General features: G+C 35.0%; 1 protein-coding gene across 5 annotated transcripts in view; it reads right to left on the bottom strand.

Annotated features, from left to right (window-relative positions):
- GALNT13 (polypeptide N-acetylgalactosaminyltransferase 13) overlaps positions 1-24,009 on the bottom strand; it is a 426,836-nt gene that overhangs the window by 111,856 nt on the left and 290,971 nt on the right. For all 5 annotated transcript variants that reach the window (XM_040972021.1, XM_040972022.1, XM_040972023.1 and 2 more), the window contains one exon: positions 5,514-5,694. In XM_040972021.1, coding sequence (XP_040827955.1) covers positions 5,514-5,694 — 181 coding nt within the window. The remainder of the gene's footprint in view (positions 1-5,513; positions 5,695-24,009) is intronic.

The raw sequence follows: 24,009 nt of genomic DNA, 5'->3' as shown, positions 1-24,009 counted from the left end.
ATTCAGCATTTTAAATCATATATGAATTATGTGTTGTAACATACATTAATATTTTGAATCCCTTCTTTAATACATTACATTAGACCAATGATATTATGGTTGATGGGATTATAGAACATGAATTAAAAAGCAGAAAGTCAAATTCATAGGTACAAATGCATTGCAGCTTCAGAAGTGCTATCCTTTTTTACAGATGAGTTCATGTTAAGCCAACCAAAAGCTAATATACTTAGATGACTGAAAAATCCATGTTTTATTATTTATAGGACAAATTAGATCTCATATTGAAGGTGTAATTATTATTTAATATTGACTTGAAAAAATCAGCATGTTGACAACAATCTATTTTCCAGATACTCCTCTTAGGAGACCAAATTTAATATATGTTTTCAACTTTGACAATCATCCAACAATGGTGCCTAAAAAGGCTGCCTTTGATAAGCTGATTTTTCTAAAGCACTTTTTAAGGAAAAGATTCACAAACAGAAAGGCAACCTTCAAAATAAGATCAAAGATTCTTCTCTAATTGAATCATTCATGTTTACCTGGAATAAAGGTTAAACTCTTCCAATGATGTCAAAAGAAAGCAAGCTCTTTTCCCTGTTATAAATAAATTCCTTTCACGGCACACTTCTGACATCTTTAAATTTTGTTTTCAATTTGCTTGCACTCATAACATAAGCGCTCTCTAGTTCATTAAGAAAAAGGAAATAAACAAACTTGGATGTTCTAAGGGACAGCTGCCTCTAATCACCAGGTCTATTGATATGCACTTAGAAATCAAACTCTTTAAGGAGGAAAATCAATATTTATAGAACAACCAGCATTTCAAATACATAGTTAATGTTATGACTGCACTCTCTGGTAAAGTTCTTAAGCTTTTACCTGTGACAAATAGGAAGAATAGTTACCATGTAAAATGGAGTGTTCTGAGAGGAGCTGTTTCTGCTTATACCACTTCATTTCAAAGGATTTGCTAGGATGGTCAGACCTGCTCAAGCTGAAGCAGGCCAATTAGTAGTAAAAACTGCCTCAGGCTTTAGGAGCCTACAGGGCTTTGAAAATCGATGATGCTCTACTATTTGCATCCTTAAAAAGAGTCTGAAAGTCAAATAACACAGTTTCACAATCTATCCTTCAGCACTGGTTCAGTTAATTTTCTTTTATCTGTACCCATTTCTGAGACATGCATTGACGTCACTGAATCTGAAAACACGGGCACATGCCTGCCAGATATAAGTCAGGACAATCAGAACATGAAGGAGATTTCATGGAGAAAGTCAAATGAAAGTAATTCATATGTGTGGTTACTTTCTAACTTAACTTTGCAAGCAAAATCTACTTATTTGAATTTGCTACATATGTATATGTACACACATATATTATATATATGTATATATACATACACACACACAGAGAAAGAGAGAGAGATTTTCCATTCCATGGTTCACCTAACGTGCTCCCATCAGCCAGTGCTAGGCCAGCCATAGCCAGGAGCCAGGAGCTCCCGTGAAATCTACAAAATGGGTGAAGAGGTGCAAGCACTTGGGCCATCTTCCTCCACTTTACATGGCTATTAGCAGCGAGCTGGATTGAAAGCTGAGCAAACAGGAAACAAACTAGTGCTTATATGGATGCCAGTGTCACAAGCAGCGGTTTTACCCACAATGCTGGTCCCTAAATTTCATTTTTAACACAGAAGTAGATAGAAGTTATAAGAAAAGGTATGATTTGGGTCATTGGAATTGTGATGCTTTGATGGACAGTTGCATTGTGTGACCTAATGGTGTCTGTCAGACATTTGAGGGCATATAACAACTCATGTAAAAGAGAATTAAGAGATAAGGATTTTTACCAAACTTTCCAGAAAATTTGTAAAATTAAAAAATAACTATGAATGGGTTTCAAATTACTTGTAACAAAACAAACTTATCTTTTAACTCTACTATCCTAAAATGTTTTAAATTTTCTTTCACTTAATTCCCTTTAAGAAAATATATCAGTAGGTTAGATTTTCGGCAAAACGATGTAATTACACTTCTCAGCAACTCTGATGTTTATATAACAGTAATATAAGCAGAAGAGATTGTAGGTAGTTCACAAATATAATTTTAAGAAAATAATGATACTTCCCATCTCCCTTCTCTCCTGCCTTCCTTAACCTCCCTTTATTTTTTCCTTTCTTTCTTATTGAAGTCCCTTTGTAGAAGCAATTCCGTCACACACATTCAGTCTTTAATAATTTACTCATTCTTGTAACTGCTCAACATTTTTAAGGACTAAAAACCGCCATGAAATTGATACTCAATAAAAATACAAATCCTGAATTAGTCTGGGTAAACAGAAAAGGCGTAAAAGTTAAAACAACAGTGTAAATGTCAGTTATGTGATGACCAAAGCACATACACTCCAGAAGGGAAGAAAAGCTTAGAAAGTTCAAAAAGAATGAAGTGAAGGGCCCGGCGCGGTGGCGCAAGTGGTTGAGGGTCCTCGCCTGGCACGCCCGGGATCCCATGTGGGCGCCGGTTCTAATCCTGGCAGCCCCGCTTCCCTTCCAGCTCCCTGCCTGTGGCCCAGGAGAGCAGTCGAGGACGGCCCAAAGCTTTGGGACCCTGCACCCGCGTGGGAGACCCGGAGGAGGCTCCTGGCTTCGGATCGGCATAGCATCGGCCCGTTGCGCTCACTTGGGGAGTGAATCTTCGGACGGAAGATCTTCCTCTCTGTCTCTCCTCTCTGTATATCTGCCTTTCCAATGAAAAAATAATAAAAATAAATCTTTAAAAAAAAAAAAGAATGAAGTGAAAGCATCAATGAAGGAAACAGGTAATATGTTAGAGTAATTTCAAAAAGTTCACTCATAAAGATTTCAAAAAGTTCACTCATAAAGACACAGAAGTAAAGATTGAATTTTGACTGAGTCACAGGAGTAAAATAAATATAATGATATAAGCATGCTTCACCAATGAACAGATACTCAATAGTTCATTTAGACAGAATCATATCAATTAATCCTACTGTTAATTAATTTGTAGAGAATTCAATATAAACTTGTCAGAATTTGTCATAAATTTGCATGAACAAGTGTGGATGTAAATGCATGCACCACACACACACACACACACACATTTCTCTGTTTTCAAATTCACCCATATCACACAGATATGAAACATCAGCAAATCAACAAATCAAAAAATTCATGATTTTTATTTTACTAGAGAAATGAGTAAAATCTGTAGCCTAAATAAATAATGGCTGTTTTGTCATAAAATGACAGATTGCAACTTAATACAGTAAACTTTATCTGTTTTTTATCACTGTATCTTGCCTATGGCAATAATTGCTTGCATGCATCCAGATCTAGTTTCTAGCCTACTTTCATTCTTCCTTTTCTGTGGAGATGCGGTTTGTTGTTTAGTATTTTTGGTATTTCCCATGGCTCACAATACACCGGGTAGGTTTCAACAAGCACAGAACTACTGATTGCTTCCATGACATACATAACCATTAAATGCCCCTGAGGAGATTCCCAGGTATTTTTAGCATATTGCCCAAATGTTCTTTTCTGCTTCCGAAAGCACCTTTCTGGGCTTAAATGAGCCCATTTTGCAAGAACAACAACTTTCCAGAATATATTTATTATAATATAAAAACCATATTTTCCTGGAGACACAGATGGTTCCTGCTGAGCCACATAAACATATGAGTTCCAGACAGTATGTGTCCTTTCTCACCTGTTAATCTCCAGAGTTTATAATTTCATCACAGTTTAAGAAATGGTTATCTTATTCATATCCCTTTTTTATTGAGGGGAAAATTGCACAAAATAATGAATGGCCTTAGAGGAAAAAAAAAAAAAACAAACACCCACTCCATCCATGACATGATTCAGCATGCTGAGCACTTTGATCTAACGGCAGTTAAAAATCTGAAAACAAGGCACAGAATCAACATGCCACTAAACTCATCCCGCTTATTGTTCTTGGTACAGGAAGAGGCTTTCTTTTTAATTTCTTTCTACTGTAAAAAGACACAATGACAAGTTGTTCAACATTGGCTATCCAGACTTAAATTACACGGAGAAGTCTGGCAACACACCTGGAAAAACTTGATCACATACCATTCTTTTCTATTTCAATGTCATAGAGAACAGATGAATTCATCATCTCTTTTGTGAATCTAAACGACCTTGTCTGATGACATGATATGTTCCTCAAACCAAATGATATCCCCTAAGAAGCACGTACTGTCATTCTGATTTTGCCAATCACCTCCTCCTCATAAAAAAGCAATATAAGCACTGTCGACTTTGGATAACCCTTGCTGGCTAGCGGATAGTCAAAATCCTGTCAATTTCACTTTTCACACATTAATCAATATGTTTGCCTTTCCCATAATTAATATATCTGCTGCCAAATCTAATGAGCCTTCAGAGGGCAAAATTTTCCTTCAAGGCAACACTAACATAATTTTTCACAAATAATATTCATCAATCACAAATATAATATATATGGTTATAGTTATTGTCAACTCCTCATAATCTTGAGTGTAAGCTTGGAGCAATCACACAGAACACACTGCTTTCTTCCATTTCTAGTCTTCATATTTTAGCCCATAAATTTCTGCAAGTATCTGAATTCAAAATGTATTATCAAACATAAATAAAAAGGTTTTTATAAATGTCACTTGCTACTAATTTTATATGCTCTTGCTGAAATTAACTCTGTGAACATCTGGACTGGATTTTTATTCTGCTGAGACATGTACCTACTTGTGAAATATTATTCCAGCAATAGTTTTTTGACATAGCAGAAGCTTGAAAATGTGTGAAAAAAAGTCCCTCTAATGTCAAATTTCATAAACAATATCCTCACTTTATTTGTTGTACAATAATATGACTTGATATGAAAGTATACTCTGCTCTTTGCATTTGTCCACCAAGGAATAATTTTAATTACCTTAAATTAATACCTTAACAAATCAGAGCATGCCAACTCAAATATAAACTAGTTCTTCTGACAAATAATAGGTTATATCACAGAAAAGAAAATGTAGGCATGCTTTTGGTTATTATTCTTTGGGTTACCTAATAATGTCACTAGTGATCACCAGGCCTATATGGAAACTATTAAAAACAGAACACTACAAGTTAAATTATCAAGAAAATGGAATTACTATTAAATTATTTGGAACTTATGTCCTCTTTTAGACTTTTGAGATCCTAAAAATGTCATCTTTTTCATCTTTTATTCATATTTTCCCCTCGTTTTGCTTTTTTTGACATATGGAATGTATGTGGCTTTTAGGAGTAAATGTAAAGAATACTAATACATTTTAGATATTATCTTTCTCATTTTAGACCAAAATTGACTAGGTGTTATAACATTCTCATAATGAATATTCTCTTAAATTTTGATAAATGAATAAGTAATTTAAAAATTATAATAACCAAATCCATATTCAGCTTGGTAAAATTGCCCTTTTCCTATGCAGAGGAAAAAAATCAGCTTGAGTACCTGGAGATATGATATAGAAGAAATCTTTAAACTCATCCATCCAAACTTCTGCCAATCTCCTGTTGTTCTTATTGATGACATGCCCAGTACCACCAGGAAAAGTATAAGGAGTCGCCTTCCGAAAAACATGTCCAACATGGGAGCAAGTCACGATCTCCAATGAGCCCCCACACTGCCAAATCTAAAGAAGAGAAAAATCATTGCAGAACAAAACCACTGCAAAGAATATAACACCCTCGATGAGAAGCAGCTAGAGCTTAGGCCAAACCAGGGCATTTCATTCTTAAAGAATCAAAGTACTTATTTAACATATCTTGTTTAGCCCTTTAATATGAAATCTGAAAATCTTATTGTAACAGTGCACATCTTTGCAATCATTCCTTCCTGTTAAAGTAAAACAAGTTGATGTTATTCCTGCCAAAAATAAAATAAAATCGACTTGTATGTAAGTTTTGGTCAGAGTTTTTATCTTTCACCAGTTACCCTCCATTTTGTTCTCCTTGACACATCAATCATTTGCCTCACTAATAGAGTGTGTCTATCTTTACATAATGTATTCTGAAATCTCTGATTTTTCAAATAGGTGAGAACTACACAAACACAAATTTTATAAAACATAAAATGATCCAATACCGACTCTAACATGTCTCATTTGTTTCCTTTTCACCATAAAATTAACATAAACACGTTTTTTCTGATATGTAATGTTTTTCTCCTAAGCTTTCATTCATTTTACAATCCATTTTGAAATTCTCTTTCTTTATATCGGTAAGATGGAAAATCACAACTTTTCCCTTGATACATCCTTTAAGGGTAGACGCCTTAGGTGGATTCTGCTCTCTTCCTCCTCCTACACTATTTATATATTTTCTCTATCCATGTCTCCTTTTATGCATTTTATGTAGGGGCTCATTTCTTATTACTTTACACATACCAACAAATACAGCATCTTCGGCCTTAGCCAAGATCTCTCCTCTGGGATCCAGACCTGTGTATCTACCAACCTACCTGCCAGCTCCCCTGGCATGTCTCAGAGACATGCAAATAGAAATGTTCAGAACAGAAGTGTCACCTCTTCTCTCTCCTGCCAATATGACCTGATCTTCCCAGCACTTTGACATAAAATAAAACAGTGTAAAAGCTGCCATCACCTTCCCTCCGTGTCAAGACAAAAAATTATACAAATAAGGAAAAGAAGGAACGAAGCAAAACAAAAAACTGGAGATCATAATTGATTTCTTTCTTTCCTTGTCCATACGCAACAGGTAATGTTCTATTTACAAATTCTAATAGCGCTATCTGTAGAATTATTCTTCAATCGCCATTCATCTTAGTCTATTCAGACTACTATGCTGAAACACTATCAACTGCATCTCTCAAATGACAAAAATGTGATTCTCAACAATTATGGAGCCTGGGAACTCCAAAGTGAAGGGGCCAATATCTGGTGGACCACCGCCTTTTTGTTGTGTCCTTATAGATCAGAACAGGAGCCCTCATGTCTCTCTCCCTTTTATGGACCTCAGTGCTATTAGAAAAGAGTCTAATTCTTTTGAGATGATGGTACATTACAAACCGAACACGTGAATAGGAGTGTGTGGGGAACTTAGGATTCAATTTAAAGCACCATTTCTCTATTTCCTTTTTAACCATTGTTGTCTGAGTTATCATCACACCTTGTTTTCATATTTGTTTTACTATGATAAAGTCTATACACAGAAATAAAAATTGCCTTTTAAAACTTTAACCATGTCATTCTACTTCCTTGTATTGAGCTCTAATCAGTGTGTGTTTTTAATTGCAATATGAAAACAAATACAATCCTAAGGCAGTGCTAGAAGATCACTCTTTTTCTCTCTTTTCTCTCCTGAATAATAGTAATAAAGGAATTCTCTAACTTCCTGTTCCTAAAGGTAGGTCATATTTTTCTTATATGTTATAGGCTACTGACACTTGTAATAACATTAGTATGTTTTCACCAGCCATCTGTGAGCACAGAATGTATGTATAAACACATTTTTTTTTGGTAAAGCCTCTCTTGAAACTTCACATGAAGGTAGAATTGCAAAAAAAAAAAAATGGACTGATAGCTAAAAATAATGCTGTGATGTTACTAAGTATAAGAATAAAACATTTACCTTACAAATATTGATGAGCTAAGTTTCCATACACAGTTGTCAGGAGTAATGGAAAGGAACTGATAGATAAATAGCTTCAAGAAAACTATATGGTTAAATGTTAAAGAAGAAAGACCTCAAATTTGAAAGAGTTTCCAATGACTATTTAATATTTTCCCTCAGTATATATTTACTAAATATCTTGGAAGACAAATAGAGAGAAATTACAAAATGAGCAACGAACAATAAGGCAGTTACTGGGATCAGCACTGTGGCACAGTGGGTTAAGCTGCTGCCTACAACGGCAGCTCATATCAGAGTGCCAGTTTAAGACTCATCTGCTCCACTTCCCATTTGGCTTCCTGATAATGAATCTGATAAAGCAGTGAAAGTTGTTGGACCCTTCACATGGGAGGTTCAGATGGAGTTCAGGTGCCTGCGTAGAGCCTGGTTCAGTCCTGGATGACACTTGTAGCCATTTAGGAAGTAACACAATGGATGCTAGATCTCTCCCATCCCCCTCTCTGTACTCTACCTTTGAAATCAATACGTAAATAACAGTTATGAATAATTTGACCTGTGAAGTAAGTGAATAGAACTTTTCCATTGACTTTGTCAAAAACAATGTATACTGAAAAACTTTTTTAGGCTTTCAAGAGCCTTAATTTTCAAATTGGAAAAGAGGGATAATAAGAACCATTTCCTAAGCGGTAGGTAGATTTTAGTTTAAAAGAACTATGCCATGCACATGATATGGAATGAAAAAAGTTAAAACTTTGTGCATTAATTAGCTTATGTTGTTTGTTTACCACCTGTGTATTAATAGCTGATTGTAAATCTTAAATGATTTTTGTTTTTATTTAAAGCTATCCATTTTATTTTACTTTTTAATTATTTTGTAAAAGTTGTACATGAAACCTAAGTGTTTTAATACCTGTATATAACATGCAATATCCAAACTAACTTAAACACAACTATGTCAAAGTTTTATGTTGAAAGTATTCAAAATGTCTTGGGGAGTTTGTGCATTGTGAAAAATTAAAAATAACTTTTCAGGGAAATCCCTGAGTCTAGGGAACCATATCCTGAAAAATAAAAATTGAAAAATGAATAACCAATTATTTTTACGATGTGTAGAGTTCACCATAAATTCTATGCAGTATATTTGAATAAAATATGCTATTTCATCCACAAAAATGTGAAGTTCAAATTACAACACAGACGAAATCTAAGTGTTATTTTTAAACTAATAATAGATTAATAATTATACACTATATCTCTACCAAGTAAATTTGGCCATGAATAAAATAGAAACTGTCCTTTATGCACAAACTTATTTTCTTTTCTAAATATTTTTATGCAACTTCTGATAATGCAATAGAATGTTCACCAAAATGTAACCATGCCCATTGCTCATATGATCTTTTCCCCCAGCTAAGAGACAGTTGCCTAACATACACCCTGCTTTTCATGTTTTCTGTCACTTGCATCAGTGACATTTTAATTAAGGTTCATAAACTTCATAAGCTCTGACACTGTTATCTCACTTTTCTTGTTACTATATTGTTTCTAATATTATAGCTGTTGTACCAAATTCATGCAGCTGTTTCTTTTTATACTAATCCTTATCTCTCCTTACAATTCAGACAGTTACCATTTTTGGAACAAGGCCATTGTTTAAAATATACTTAATAATACAAAATGAGCAATAGTAACACATAGTAGTGGTTAGGCAGGACTAGAGTTATGACTGTTAACGCTCAACCCAAGATTACAGTCTACAAGTCTGTTAACTAGCTGTCTGTCATCAGTTACATTTTATATTTTGATTTTCAGGTAACAAAATGAGACTACAGGGCCTAGCATAATGGTTTGCTGGATAATCCTATGCCTGCAAGCACCAGTATCTAATATAGATGCCAATTTGCATCCTGACTTCTCCACTTCCCATCCAACTCCCTGTTTATGGCCTGGGAAAGTAGTTGAGGATTGCCCAAGGCCTTGGGACCCTGCACTTGCATAGGAGACCCAGAGGAGGTCCCTGGCTACTGGCTTCAGTTTGGCTCAGCTCCAGCCATTGTGGCCACTTGGGAAGTGAACCAGTGGATGAAAATCTTCCATTCTCTCCTCTCCTCCCTCTCCAGAGCTGACTTTCCAATAAAAATAAAAACAAACCTTTAAAAATAAGCAAACAACCAAAACAGGTCATACTGGAGAGAGTCATGAGAATCAAGATATCAGTGTACATTCAGATTATAGGTTTATTTGCACAATTGATTGGAATGTACTAAACAGGAGTGATTAAGAGGTTATAGCAATGATCTAGGAAAGAATTCTAATAACTTGGCCCAGGATGATGTAAAGAAAAAGGAAGAAATGTAATCATTTTGCATCAACTAATAAATTAAAATTAAAAATTAATCAAAATTAATTCATTAAAATTAACTTATATGCTTTATATGCTTCCTTTACCTGTTATGTCTCCACGATTAGGCCTAATGCACATATAATCTACAATAACCTGCTCATGAGCATGTTATCATTCACCAGCCTCGGTTTTAGTAAATTTACAGTCTTTTCTCACTGTCTTTATGTCACTCCATTAAGCTCTCAGTTCTTGACATCTTGCTGAATATTGAATTGATGTGTGTGGGAGTGGTTGCATGCAGACATTATAAACTTTGATATGCAGCAGTGAATATTTTTCCCATCAAATATGAATTGTCTATTTTCAAAAGGTCACGAGTATTATAAAAACAAAGGAGTAAAAAGAGCACTTAACATTCTCCAAGAGAATTTTTCAAGACATAATCACATATACGGGGTAATTTGAAGATTTTTATTGCCACACTGGTATTAAACATAGGCAATTCTGTTAAATTCATGCCATGTCAAAATCCCATTAATTTATTTCTAAAATGGACAGTTTTCAAGTATTTTTCCTTATGAAATATTTACCTATCTGAATTTAGAACTAAACTTGTGAGATTGTCTTTCTATATACTTTATCCCTTCATAAATCATTTACATGGATCTTGAATTAGGCTTCCTTAGAAAAATGTTCCTAGTCTATCTTTTCCCGCTGTCACAGTCTGTCAATTGTCTATTGAGTGCATGGAATAGGATATGATTGGAGATGAGAGGTGAAGGGAATGGAAGGCAGAAAAGAGGAGAGAAGAAGGGAGGCGAGAGGAGGGTTGTCAGGAGGAGAGGGAGCAAGGATGGGCAGGGAAGAGAAGAGGAGAGGAGAGGAGAGGAGAGGAGAGGAGAGGAGAGGAGAGGAGAGGAGAGGAGAGGAGAGGAGAGGAGAGGAGAGGAGAGGAGAGGAAGTAGTAAACCAGAAGGCAGTGAAGAAAATAAAGCAGGGCAGATGTTCTGGCATAGTGCAATAAAATGCTGCCAATAAAACAGATGTCTGAGTGCTGGCTGCTCCCTTCTGATCCAGAAACCACAGATGAGCCTGTGCAAGCAGAACAGGATGGACCAGATGTGTGGTTCCCTGTATGCAAGTGAGAGAGCAGACAAAAGCCTCTGTTAAGGTATGTGAGAGACCTGAAAGAAGCTTCTTAGGCAACTGTGACTTTTTGGGGAGTAAAGCAGCAGAAGAAAGATATTTTCCCATTCTTTTTCTCTCTCTCCTTACCTTCCTCCCCCCCACCTCTCTCTTTCTCTAACTTTGACTTAAAATAAATAAATTTTTATTAACATCAAAACAGTGTAATGGCACGCTTATTCTGATTTCAGGGTTGAAGTAGAGGGACTTTATCTTATTAGAGCAACTCACATGTGAGAAAAATCCAGTTCTCCTTAAATCAACAAGGCAACACATGGTCCCAGCTCTGTTGTGGAAGATCTTCCATCTTCTGCTTAACTGAGATGTATGAATGCAGCAGGTAAGAAATAAGAGTATCAAGCAGTCTACCAGATATTGAAAATCCTATGCATACCTATATGTGATATAAGGTAGTTTCGCCTAAGAAAATTAGTGCCTAGCTTTTCATGCTTATAAAAAAAAGCACTGCTTTCTCATTGAGCAGATCTTTTCAAGCAGATAATTCATGAAACAGATATACAAGCTTTAATCACACTTTTTAGCTTGCAGTAATCAATAAAGTATAACAAACCGCGGAGGCTGCTACAGCTTTTCTCCCCCAATATATTTTAAGGGAATATTAACAAAGACAAAAGTAGAACTTTTGCAAGTTACATCTTGTTTGCTCTATAATTACCTTTGAATAAATCTCAGCCGTGAAGAAACTATATGCAGATGTGAGTTTGAAAACAAAGGCAATGGCTGTGATTTATTAAATGATATTTTGGTCAGATATTTTGCATTTTACATTGGTGCCTTTCCATGTCTGTTGATTTAATGGCCTGCCAGACATCTGCTGCTTCTAGCCACTGAGTAGTTTGTGACAGCTGCATGATGCTGCCCTAAAATTCATGCCACAACAATCCCCTTTAAATATCAGTAGAGCACCTGGGTATCCGGCTGTACTGTGGAACATCTCCTGCTCTTCTTCAGATGCCAAAAATATGTGCGAAGACCTTGGATGGGAAGGAAAAGTGAGTACTCAGAGAGAGTGATCCTTGAGTGACTCAGCCTTTCCATTTTTAGAAACCATCCTCTCCTGATCATAGATGCATTTCAGGATACATGAAATTCCCCATACAATTGCTAAAATGGCCAAACATTCAGCTCCATGACATGATTGAGGACAAGGGTTAACCACGCCCTTCTCATTCATTTTCTCTGAAGAACTGACTTCTCTTTATTCAGAGTACTAGCCATTGAATTTGTGTCAAGCACCACTGTGCCAGGCCTGGGGACACAGTGAAAGAATCACAATATAAGGTACTCTGTCTTGCACAAGCTCACAGATTAGACTAGTTGTGAATGTTAAAAGGTGCATATTAAAGTATTACACTCTGCACTTTTCAAACAGCATTTGACACTGTTGACATCAGTAAAACGTTCTTAGCTTCATGACACTGTATTTGTTCTTCGATGACAGTAGTGATTTAGCACTCACTTTCACTTCCTTCGCCCACTCTTAAATGTGGTTGCCATTAAGGATGCACCCTGTTTTTCTCTCCTTATTTTGTTTCTGGCAAGTACATCCACTTTCATGCACTCGGTTAATTATACGTTTTGTAAAGTTAACTCTCATGACTGTCATTTTACATTTTGTCATCACTTGGTAACATGTTTCTGATTTCTTCATATACATGTTTAACTTTCTATGGATTTGTAGAATCAAATGATTTAGGAGCCAGCATCATTGCTCAATTGGGTAGTTCTCACCCTGCAAGTACCAGCATCCCATTTGGGCTCTGAATGATATCATAGGTACTCCACTAGCCATCTAGTTCCCTGCTTATGGCTTGGGAAAACAATGGAGGATGGCTCTAATCTTGGGGACCTTGAGCCTACATAGGAGACCTGGAAGAAATTCTTGGTGTCTGGCTCAGGATTGGGTCAGCGTTGGCTGTTTACGGCCATTTGGAGAGTGAATCAGCCGATGGAAGATTTTCTTCTAGCTGTATCTCTTTCTCTCTGTGAATCTGCACCGCCCCCGCTCCAAAAAAGAAAGGAAAAAAAAATCAAGACTTTCCATATTCTGTTCCCAAATATCAGCTTTCAGTTCCCTGGGTCTTCTTTTACAGGGCCAGAGGTGTAACTAAGGAACACTAGTCTTTCAACAGGTATAAATAGTATTCAATTGTACCATTGCAGGTTTAATGTGACTTTACCCTTTATCATGTTACTAGAGATATATGATTCAGGCATTCAAAAAATTATGATTTTTTCTCAAATAAAAATTATTTTGGTTGGCACATCAAAATAGATTATACAGTTGCTTGATAAACTAAAACACAGATTTAAAATGTAAATATGGATTTTGGTTAACAACTAAGAGAAAAATGTAGGTTAGTTTGCATATTTCCAGGCTATGAAGTTATTAAATAAGTGGGACAATTCAGCAAACTTTGATATCTATATACACCTTGCAGAAAAATATTTAAATATCATGGCATATCATGGTGTACATTAAGGATTGCTAACACTTTTAACCAAATGTTTCATTTTAATTTTGTCATTGCAGTACTAATAGTTGTAAAATTCTATTGAAATTCTGAAGCTAGGTTTTCTTTTTTTTTTTTTAAGATTTATTTATTTTCATTACAAAGTCAGATATACAAAGAGGAGAGACAGAGAAGATCTTCCATCCAATGATTCACTCCCCAAGTGACCACAACGGTCAGTGCTGCTTTGATCCAAAGCCAGGAGCCAGGAACTTCCTGCAGGTCTCCCACACGAGTGCAGGGTCCCAAGGCTTTGGACTGTTCTTGACTGCTTTCCCAGGCCACAACCTGAAAGCTTGATGGGAAGTGGAGCTGCCTGGATTAGAACCAGCGCCTATATGGGATCCCGGCATATTCAAGGCAAGGATTTTAGCCACTAGGCAACCGCGCAGGGCCCTGAAGCTAGGTTTTCAATGAAATGTTGTTTTATTGGTACCTAGCATTTAATTTTCCAATCGTGTTATGAAACTATTCCCTCAATATTTTCTCAAATTTTTATAAAGTCATTTCTGTATCCAGAATCTACTGTTGCTGAAATCATTTAACCTTACTTAAATGAATCTCATAATTGGTTTCTTTTTTTAGCTACATTTCTTGTCAACTAGAACAACAGTGAAGCTATTGGTAGACATGTACTGAAGAGAGACATCACGAAATGTGACAGTGTAATCATCGTTTAAAATGTTGTGCATTTATTGCAATAGTTACCATAGAGATTTATATTTGGCTCTTTAAACAATATATGGAATTCATTCTGAATTTAATAATTTTGGCTAATAAGGTAAAATGTTTCCCAGATAAACACACACACACACACACACACACACACACACACACACACACACACAACTTTCATAATATTGCCATAGACATTCTGATGGAATGAAATATAGAGATGTAAAATATAATCAATCAGTTATTTGGATTTTAATGAGTATCCCATTAATTCTGCTACTTATATTCTAATTCTACAAAATACACAAATAATATTTTAGTGATTAGGAGATTTTTAAGGGGGAAAACAATAAGTGAGAAAACAGATATTCTTTATGTGTACTTATTTTAAAGGCAGAGAGAGAAAACACAGAGAGAGAGAGAGAAAACAGAGATCTCTTGTATTTTCCACTGGTCCACCCCTCAAATGACAACATCCTGGGCTGGATCAGAGTAAACGAGAAACTGACAGGAACCTAGAATGTGGGCCATCATCAGCTGACTTTCAAGCACATTAACAGGAAACTAGGACAGAAGGGAGCCCAGTTCTAGCACTCTGACGTGAGCCGTATGCATTCCATGTTAGGGTTGAACTTACTGTATTACACACAGCATCCACAACAGGTATCAGGCACTCAAATCCAAAGTTAGATACAGCTTAATGCACAAAGAGGAGAACAGATTGTAAACTGAGAGTATTCAGATGTATACCCCTGCTTTACGCTGCTATCTATGACAAGGCGTGAGTTTTTAATTTATAAATAATTCCTGACTATTCTAGAACACAGCAAATACTTTCTTCTTAAAACAAAATACTTTACAAATCCACATCATAACATGATACACAGAAATTTCAACAGTGTTATATACTGTTTGTTACACTGCATATCTCCAGAGTGCTTGAAATCAAAATCCAAAGTCATCAATAATGCCCAGTGCAAGTTTAAATATAAAACTATTTCTACTGATGTATACCTTAAACGATGGTAAATTCATACTGAGCTGCTACTCCAGGGCTGTTCTGAATACAATGCTAATATTATAATTTACGTTCAAGATAGAGAATTCTATATGACAAACTTTCTTCATATATTTATTTAATCCATGTTGAAATCTGTTCTGGTGCTATATATCAATTAGTCTATAAAATATTATTTCTAACTAAAAACTAATAAAAGCATTTTCTGGACCTATTTTGTTCTGGTTTATGTCACTTTTGCTCTGCATAATGATTGGTAAATAGTGGACATTCATTAACTACTGATAAATCAATAAGCCAAAATATTGGGAAAGAATTAGTTGATCCCACACATCTAAATCATAATACTTATACTCCTATGGATTTAGAATAGAAAATCATTTAATAATATCCTGAGACATTTTTCTTCTACTCTATGCCTGACACAGAATATCCTTCCGGCAAATCTTTGCATACCTGGATGCATGCTATTTTTCATATGAGCTGAATTGTCCCATTAGAGGTTTTTCTCAACCATCGTAAGTAATGGGGTTCTCTACCTCTCACCCTCCAACTTTGTCAATGACAATATTTAAGCTTTATTTTATTCCTGGAACTTTTATATTTGCAAAAACAATAACTATTTTCTTCTAAATAGCCCATTCACTGTGTATAATCTGTAGTATGAGCTACATGAAATATTATATTGATTCTTTTTACATAAATATATGTTCAAAAACAGGCAAACACTCTTAAATCTCTAAATTCACTGAGTTCAATTAGTCTGCAAATTTAATTTTGATTTAATGGGAGATCTATTTCATTATTCAACTATATACTCATACACTATATATTTCTTACAATGTCAAAGCTAGAAATTGTTAAAATCACTGAACTTTTACTTTTCATATAAAAATCAGAGTTAATTTGAAAAATAAGTAGCTCAAAGTCAATATAAAAAGCATACACGTGGATATAAGAGAAAATATTTCCTCATCAGGATAGGTCAGGAAAATTCTAAGGCAAAATAGATTCTCAGCACTATTTATCATTTTCTAAAGTCTTAATTTTTATTCATTGGAAAGGTCAAAAGTCCAGCATCCTAATGTCAAGATGCATTCAACAGTTTCTTTGGGAGTCCACCTTTGATTTGGAAGTAGAGACGCATACTACATTGTATCTTCACATATCAATATGCTAGTCTTTATTATGTAGTTACTATATATTCCCTTAACCAAAAGGTATAACTCAAAATCAACAACAGAAAGAAAAAAAATAGAGAATTTACAACAGGATGAAGTTAAATAACGTGCTACTGAATGACCAATGTGTCTTTAGAGAAATTAAAAAGAAAATAGAACATATGATATTCGCCCTTTTGGAATTGGCTGATTTTACTGAGCATAGTAATTCTAACTGGAACCATTTGCTAGATCCAAATGGTAGAATATCTTTCTTTTCAATGGCTGAGTAGTATTCCACCACAGTTCCTTTATCCACTCAACTTTGGATGGCCATCTGGGTTGTTTCCATGTTGTTGCTGTTGTAGATTGTGCTGCTGCAATTATAGGTTTATAGATTCATTTCTCATATGCAGATTTCATGTTCTTTCGATAGATTCCTACCCAGGTTGTACAGCAATTTTCAGTTCTCTTAACACTCTTCATACTCACACTCTGGGATGCAGGCCAATCCACTAGAGTTAGGTGGAGCCTCAATGTGGTTTTGATTTCTCTGATAGCTAGTGAGCATGAGCATGTTTTCACAAATCTATTGTCCATTTGGATTTGTTCATTTAAACACTGCCTTTTCATTTTCTTCACCCATTTCCTCATGGGGTTGTTTGTTCTGCTGTCAATTACTTTCTGAAGTTCTTTGTAAATCCTGATATTAGTCCCAAAACTTATAGGTAAGTTCAAAGTTCAAAATTATCAAGAAACACAAACATTGAGATAATTCAAACATGAATTGAGAAACAGAATAGACTCCATTTTTAAATATAAGAGGTACTTAATATTCTTTCTGATATAATCCTATAAGACACCAAGTTACTGGCAGCAGGTATTTCTTAAGCCTTTGCAGGTGATTTTTCCTTATTCTTATTTTTTTTACATTGAATTGCTAGTAATGTTCTAAGCAATTTTAAAAATAGTAAAGAATTGTATAATGTTTCTGCCATAAAAATAGATTGGTAATGGTAGTGAAACCACCAATTGTTTCACAAATAATTATTTTTACATGTGTCCATAAAGTATGTTTCCAAGTTAAGGTATCACACAAAGCTGATTTAATGATTTAATGATTTAATACTGAGGTATTATGTGAATAAAAAATTGTTTTGGAAGATATTATCAAAATTACAAAGCCTTAGGCTACTATTATTTTAAGAACAGTATTTGTTCTAGTAATGCTTTTCTAAATTTGATTATTTTCTAATTTGCCTGTTATTTATTTTTACTTCCAGAGAAGTATATGAGGCTTGGCATTTAGATTAGATAACATTTAATATGAAATTCTCATGCATTTCCCTTGGGACCAACTGTATTAGACATTTAAATTGCATTTATTTTATGGCACCTAGCCATCCAGTGTTTTGACAATATGTAGGGTACAAGCATTTCATAAAGGGGGCAAGGCACTGTTTGAAAAATATGTGAGCCTAGACAGTTCAGAGGAAGTGCCCGAAGATCTGAACAATGTGGTTCCTAGTAAAGCTCCCCACACTGGGAAGTCACGTACATTCCAAAAAGGTTTTTTGGTTTTTTTTGTTTTTTGTTTTTTGTTTTTTTCTGCACTCTACATCTTTCTGTTTTAAACTTTTACATATATTTGCACATTGTAAGTCCGTTAATGAAAGATCCTCTCTTTTTCTTTTTCTTTGACTCTCTCTCTCTCTCTCTCTCTCGCTCTCTCTGTGCTGTTTTTACTTTTCCTTATTTGACTCTTCCTTTCAAAAATAAGTCAATAGGCCCCAGTGCAGTGGCGCAGTGGTTAAGATCCTCGCCTTGCACGCCCAGGATCCCATATGGGCGCCGGTTCTATCCCAGCAGCCCCGCTTCCCTTCCAGCTCCCTGCCTGTGGCCTGGGAAAGCAGTCAAGGATGGCCCAAAGCTTTGGGACCCTGCACCCGCGTGGGAGACCTGGAAGAGGCTCCTGACTTTGGATTGGCATAGCATCGGTCGTTGCGCTCACTTGGGGAGTGAATCATCGGACGGAAGATCTTCCTCTCTGTCTCTCCTCTCTGTATATCCGCCTTTCCAATAAAAAAAAAATAAAAATAAATCTTTAAAAAAATAAGTCAATAATTTTTTTTAATTGCTAGAATGTCTGGGTCAGAGTTCTCACACAACTTCATATTCCAGTTCCTTAATACAGTGTACGTTGGGAGGCAGCAGATGATAGTACATGTACTTGGCTTGCTGACACCTACATCACTTATCCCCGTAAAATCCCTTCCTCCTGGCTTTGGCATGCCCAGGTATTTGGTGGCTGCTTCAAAATATGAAGGATTCTCCTCTCTCTCTCTCTCCCTTGTTATTGCTGCTAGTGTTCCTTTCAAATATATAAAATAAAACTAAAATGCAAATATGTGTATGTAAGTAAAAATTGTTAGCATCATTCAGTTGCTAACTCTTTCCTTACACAGAGACATGATATTGTGTGATATGAATTAAACAGATCCCTCTTTGAATAAAGCTATTTACACAAGAGATAAAGTTAGAAGTATCTCAGATACACAGAAAATCTAATTGTAAACACAGAAACTAGAAATTCAAACTATTTGCAATGTTCTTAAGGTTTACCTTGTGTCAAATGAGTAAATAGAGAAGGGATCAAAATCATTAATATTGATTTATACCATTTATGATAGTTGCATATGCGCATGATCCCAATAAATGATTTATTAGTGCCTTTAAGAATCAGACTAATCTCCCTTTTAGCATTAGAAGTGTATATTATCTAATAAAAGGAAAATGTCCACCTTCATCAAAATTGTGAAAAACATGTGAACTTACTTATATTAAGTTCAATTAACTTATATGTTCATTTTAGAATCTGATTTCTATGTCTGGTCAAATAAAGATTAATCAGAATTTTCTCTAAGATTTATCCATTTACTTGAAAGAAATGGAACTACAGAGAAGGAGTGGGAGACATGAAGGGATTCCTTTTGGTTGTTCACTCTCCAAATGGAGGAAATGGCCAGAGCCAGCAGCCTGGAACTCCATCCTGTTTTCCTTCATGGGCACAGAGACACAACGATTTGGGACATTTTCTGCTGCTTTCTCAGACACACTCACACGGGATGCTGGCATCCCTTGACGTGTGCCTTAACATGATTATTGGCCCTAAAAAGTGAGGTGTCATACATGTGCAGATAAAATACTTTTCTTAAATTTGAATGAATTAAATTTATAAAAAGGCAAAGATTCTAACAAATAACTCGGGTAGATTTTTGTCTTAACTAATTTAGGCTAAACAAGCTAATAAGAATGGCATTTTCACTTACCAAAATTTCAATTGTATGGACATTTCTTAGAAAAATAAAATCTTTACTTTTTTAGACTTTAAAAAATCTGGACATTACAATTCTTGGGAGATTAATACATTTCTTCATCTCATTTACCACACTATTCTACTCAATGAAAACCTGTGACTTTCATGTTTCCACTATTTATTATGTCACCTCTCACTTCATTTCCACTTCATTTCTTGTTCAATGTGGGAGTAAATGGATTTCACACAAGAAGTCCTTTTACTTGGCTTTATGCTTCAAAAAATATTCTGCTGTTTCCATTGCTAACTTGTAAAGAAAAGACAACTCACAGATTTAAAGTGAATTTCAACCTGTTAAGATGTCAGTTATTGAACCAAAGCTTAATTTTAAAGATAACAAAAGTAATGCTAGCATTATAGTAAGATTAATATGCAATTTATAAAAAGTCTTGAGGATTATTATTTCATTTAGTCCAATTTATTTTCCTGAGAGGTAGACTATTAGAATCAAAACAAGAGGGTATACCAAAGTAAGTGGGCTAGGATACACCAAGATTCTGGTCCAAAATATAGAGGACCATAATCAACCAAATGTCTGGATATATATTTTCAGTCATTTGTTTCTCTTTGTAAGATTCTTCTTTTGATGTGTGTGTGTCTGGCTGTGTGTTTTCATTTTCAGTGGCTTTATTGAAGTATATTGATTATACATTGAAATATCTAAAACCAAATTACTATTTCCTGTATAAAACTTATGAGACATAATAACATCAAAATCAAGATAATGAATATGTCTATTTTCTGTTCCACTTGGCTCTTTGAAAATCTTTCCCTCCAAGCTCCCTATTACTTCCCATCCTATGATCTAAACAAAAAGTCACATGATTTCTCTCACATAATTTCAATACACACTAAGATGTTGTGTAATCAGATTCACAAAGAAGACAATTATCTTGGTTTAATTCAAAATAATTATTTCAATATTAAAAATATACATCATTTTCTGAGTAGAATTACATGCTTGAATTAGCCATTGTATTTGTTTCCATTTATCTCTTAATGGACATTTGTTTTTATTACTTCTGGTCTTTGGGCATTGTAAACAAAGCTTTTATGATCAAGAGCAAGTATTCCACTGCTTTGTTTGCATTTTCTGCAGTTATTTAAGAAATAGAAAAATGAGGGCTCCTGTTGCAGTGAAGCCGGCTAAGCCAACACATGGATTTCCAGGATCCTATTTCAAATTCTGTTTAGAATTCTGGATGTGTTACTTCTGATCCAACTCCAAGGAAAGCAATGTGTCTGCCACTCTTCTGGTAGATAAGGATTGAGTCCTGGTTCCTTCCTCGGACGAATCCTGCCTGGCTGTCACAATCTTTTTAGAAACAAAGCAGTAGATCAAAGATCTAGTTTCTTCTATGACTCTCTCTGTCACTGCCTTTATAATTAATGGAAATAAATGTTTAATAGGTAAGACTGTTTTCATAAGTTGATTTTGATATTTTACATCTCACACTGTATTTGAACTTCTTCCATATCATCATTCAGAGCTTAAGGCTCTTTAATCTCAGCCAATCTAATAGACATGCAGTGGGATCTAATTATTTTCTCATTCAATCTTCCGACTAATAATTTTAAAGCTTTTCTCATTTCCTTGGGTTAGCATAATTGGAATCCAATTTGCATTACCAGAAACTTGGATCAAATGTAGTGTAACCAGGAGTCAAACTGGCATTCCATTATGGGAAATGGGCACCTCAACTAGCTATTTACCATGGTGCACCATAATATACAACCCTTCTAAATAGTTAATCTACTAAAGGTTATGACTGTTCCACATTTTTGTATGCCTATATAGATTTTAGATACCATATGCTAATTCATACCCAAATAATCTTTGTTGCACAAAAAGAAGTCTTTTGAAGTTTTGCCCAGAATTATATTGCATTGATGACAATAATGATGCTCTTGCTGGCATCTTACTGTCATGTTGAATCTTATTAACCAATAAATCTAGTATAATATTTTACAAATGAATATGAAATAATATAACATAATAAATTGAAACCTTTAGCACAGGGATTTTGCAAACATTTTGTCATATTTATGATAATTTACATTTTATGATTATTATTGCAAGCAAACAGATACACAAACATTTCTACAGATTTTTCTTGTAAATGATACTTTGGCTTGATGTCTTACTTTTTTCTGTTTTAGGAGGATATTGTAAATTTTATTGCATTTTATGGACAATTTTATCATTGGGAATGAGTGCCTTTCATTGTCCTTTTCAATATGAGTATTTTTCATTTACTATTCTTAACTGCACTGTTTATACCTTTACATTAATATTAAGCAGAAGCAGCCTATTAATGCTCCTGGGAAGATAGCAGAAAACAGTTAACTATTTAGGACCTGCCAATCCACATGAGAGACCCCATGGGAATTATAGATTTTGACTTCGACCTGGCCTAGCCCTAGTTATTTTGATTTTTGGGCAGGAGTGAAGCAATAGATGAAAGGTCTCTTTCTTCAACCTTTGGTAAATTGCTGAAGACACAAAGTGAGATAAAGGACCTTTGGTCTTGCTTTTTCAAATAAAGTTATTTAGTGCTAACAATAACTCTTAAGCATTGTTGTAATAACACTAAAAAATTTTTATGTTATGTTTTGAACTTCATCTGATTCAAAATAGTGATTGAACTTATATTTTTCTTTGATGCATGTGTCATTAGGGAGTGTTTGATGTAGTTTCCATGAAGTCAGTAGGTCATTTTCGCAAATGATCATTGGACAATGAGAGCTGAAAGTCTTCTGAATATTCTTTCCTCAAACCAAGATCTCTCTCACAGGTGCAGATCAGCAGGTAACAGAAAACTCAGAAGGAAGCCTCTGCATGTCTTACGAGTTCTCAGTTCATGTAGTACTCTTCTCTTTGGTCTTCTGTTCACAAGACTCTCGCTGCCTTGGTCTCCCAAATGCTCAGGCTTACCTTTTCAACCAGTGCCTGCCTATCTATCTCAAGTGTTGCTGAGTTCTACAAACCTTTAGGAGAGCCGAGTAATTGTAGGGTTTCACTGTTTGCAATGATTCATAAGACAGAGATGGTGTGATCCAGTGTTAGTACATTAATTTAGCATATGCCCTTACTCAGTATCTTTCTCAGTTACTTCAAACTATGCAAACACACTTGGGTTATGAAAAGGAAGGTCATATATGAATCAATACTCTAACAAAAATATACACATACTTTATTTCTATTAAAAGAAGGTAGAAACTAAAGACGTGGTATTTTAAACACGTGAAAACCATTAATTAATGATTACTTTATTTCTTAATAATCTAAATAACCAAACAGAGAAAATTTCCTTGCCATTTTTCATGTATGCAATTATTTCTTAAGGTCATAAGCTATCTTCCTCTGCCTCCCTGTTTCAGTATTGCTTAGTAGACCCTGTATTCCTTTTGCATATATTTATACCATTATGGCATGTTCTGTCTACAACCTCCATGAATAACTCATTATTTTACTAAATTCTTCCCTATCACATCTTTCTGATAGGTGTCCTTCCGGTGGAGAGCTATGTGTTGAAAGTAAAGAGTGACCAGGGACAAAGTATCAAACTTCATAGGAAGAAAGGAAGAATTAAAGAATTTTTAGAAAAATCAAACATAGGCAACAAGGTTGCAGTTATATCAATATGATATGTTGATTTTTCCCTACACAACCCCAAATAAGCACTCTAATAGTGTTAGTGAATACTGAGTAAACTTTCATCAATGTATCTAAAGATAAATGCAAATTGCTCTTAATGTTTTATTATATTTGTTTCCCCCAGCCCTCCATTTCTTCCTTCTTCCTTTTCTACCTTTCTTTCTCTCCACACCCCCTTGTTTTTCTTCACTGTCATCTATTTTATTTCACTTCGAGAACTACAGCAAGTACTACATTTCCATCCTTCAACTGTCCTTACAAAGTTCCGCAAAGATGAGCCATGGGCTGAGGGGAGGGGAAGGAATTCTTGAGTATGAAGCCGGCTTATACATGGTAACTTCAGTCAGAGAATGTGCAGGACAGCTACCATACTGAAAATTTAAAGACCAAAAATGATTAAACACG

This window comes from Ochotona curzoniae, unplaced genomic scaffold, assembly GCF_017591425.1.
Source record: "Ochotona curzoniae isolate NIBS_2020 unplaced genomic scaffold, NIBS_Ocur_1.0 contig_2210, whole genome shotgun sequence".
Classification (NCBI taxonomy): domain Eukaryota; kingdom Metazoa; phylum Chordata; class Mammalia; order Lagomorpha; family Ochotonidae; genus Ochotona; species Ochotona curzoniae.
This window is presented reverse-complemented; position numbering and strand designations above follow the sequence as displayed.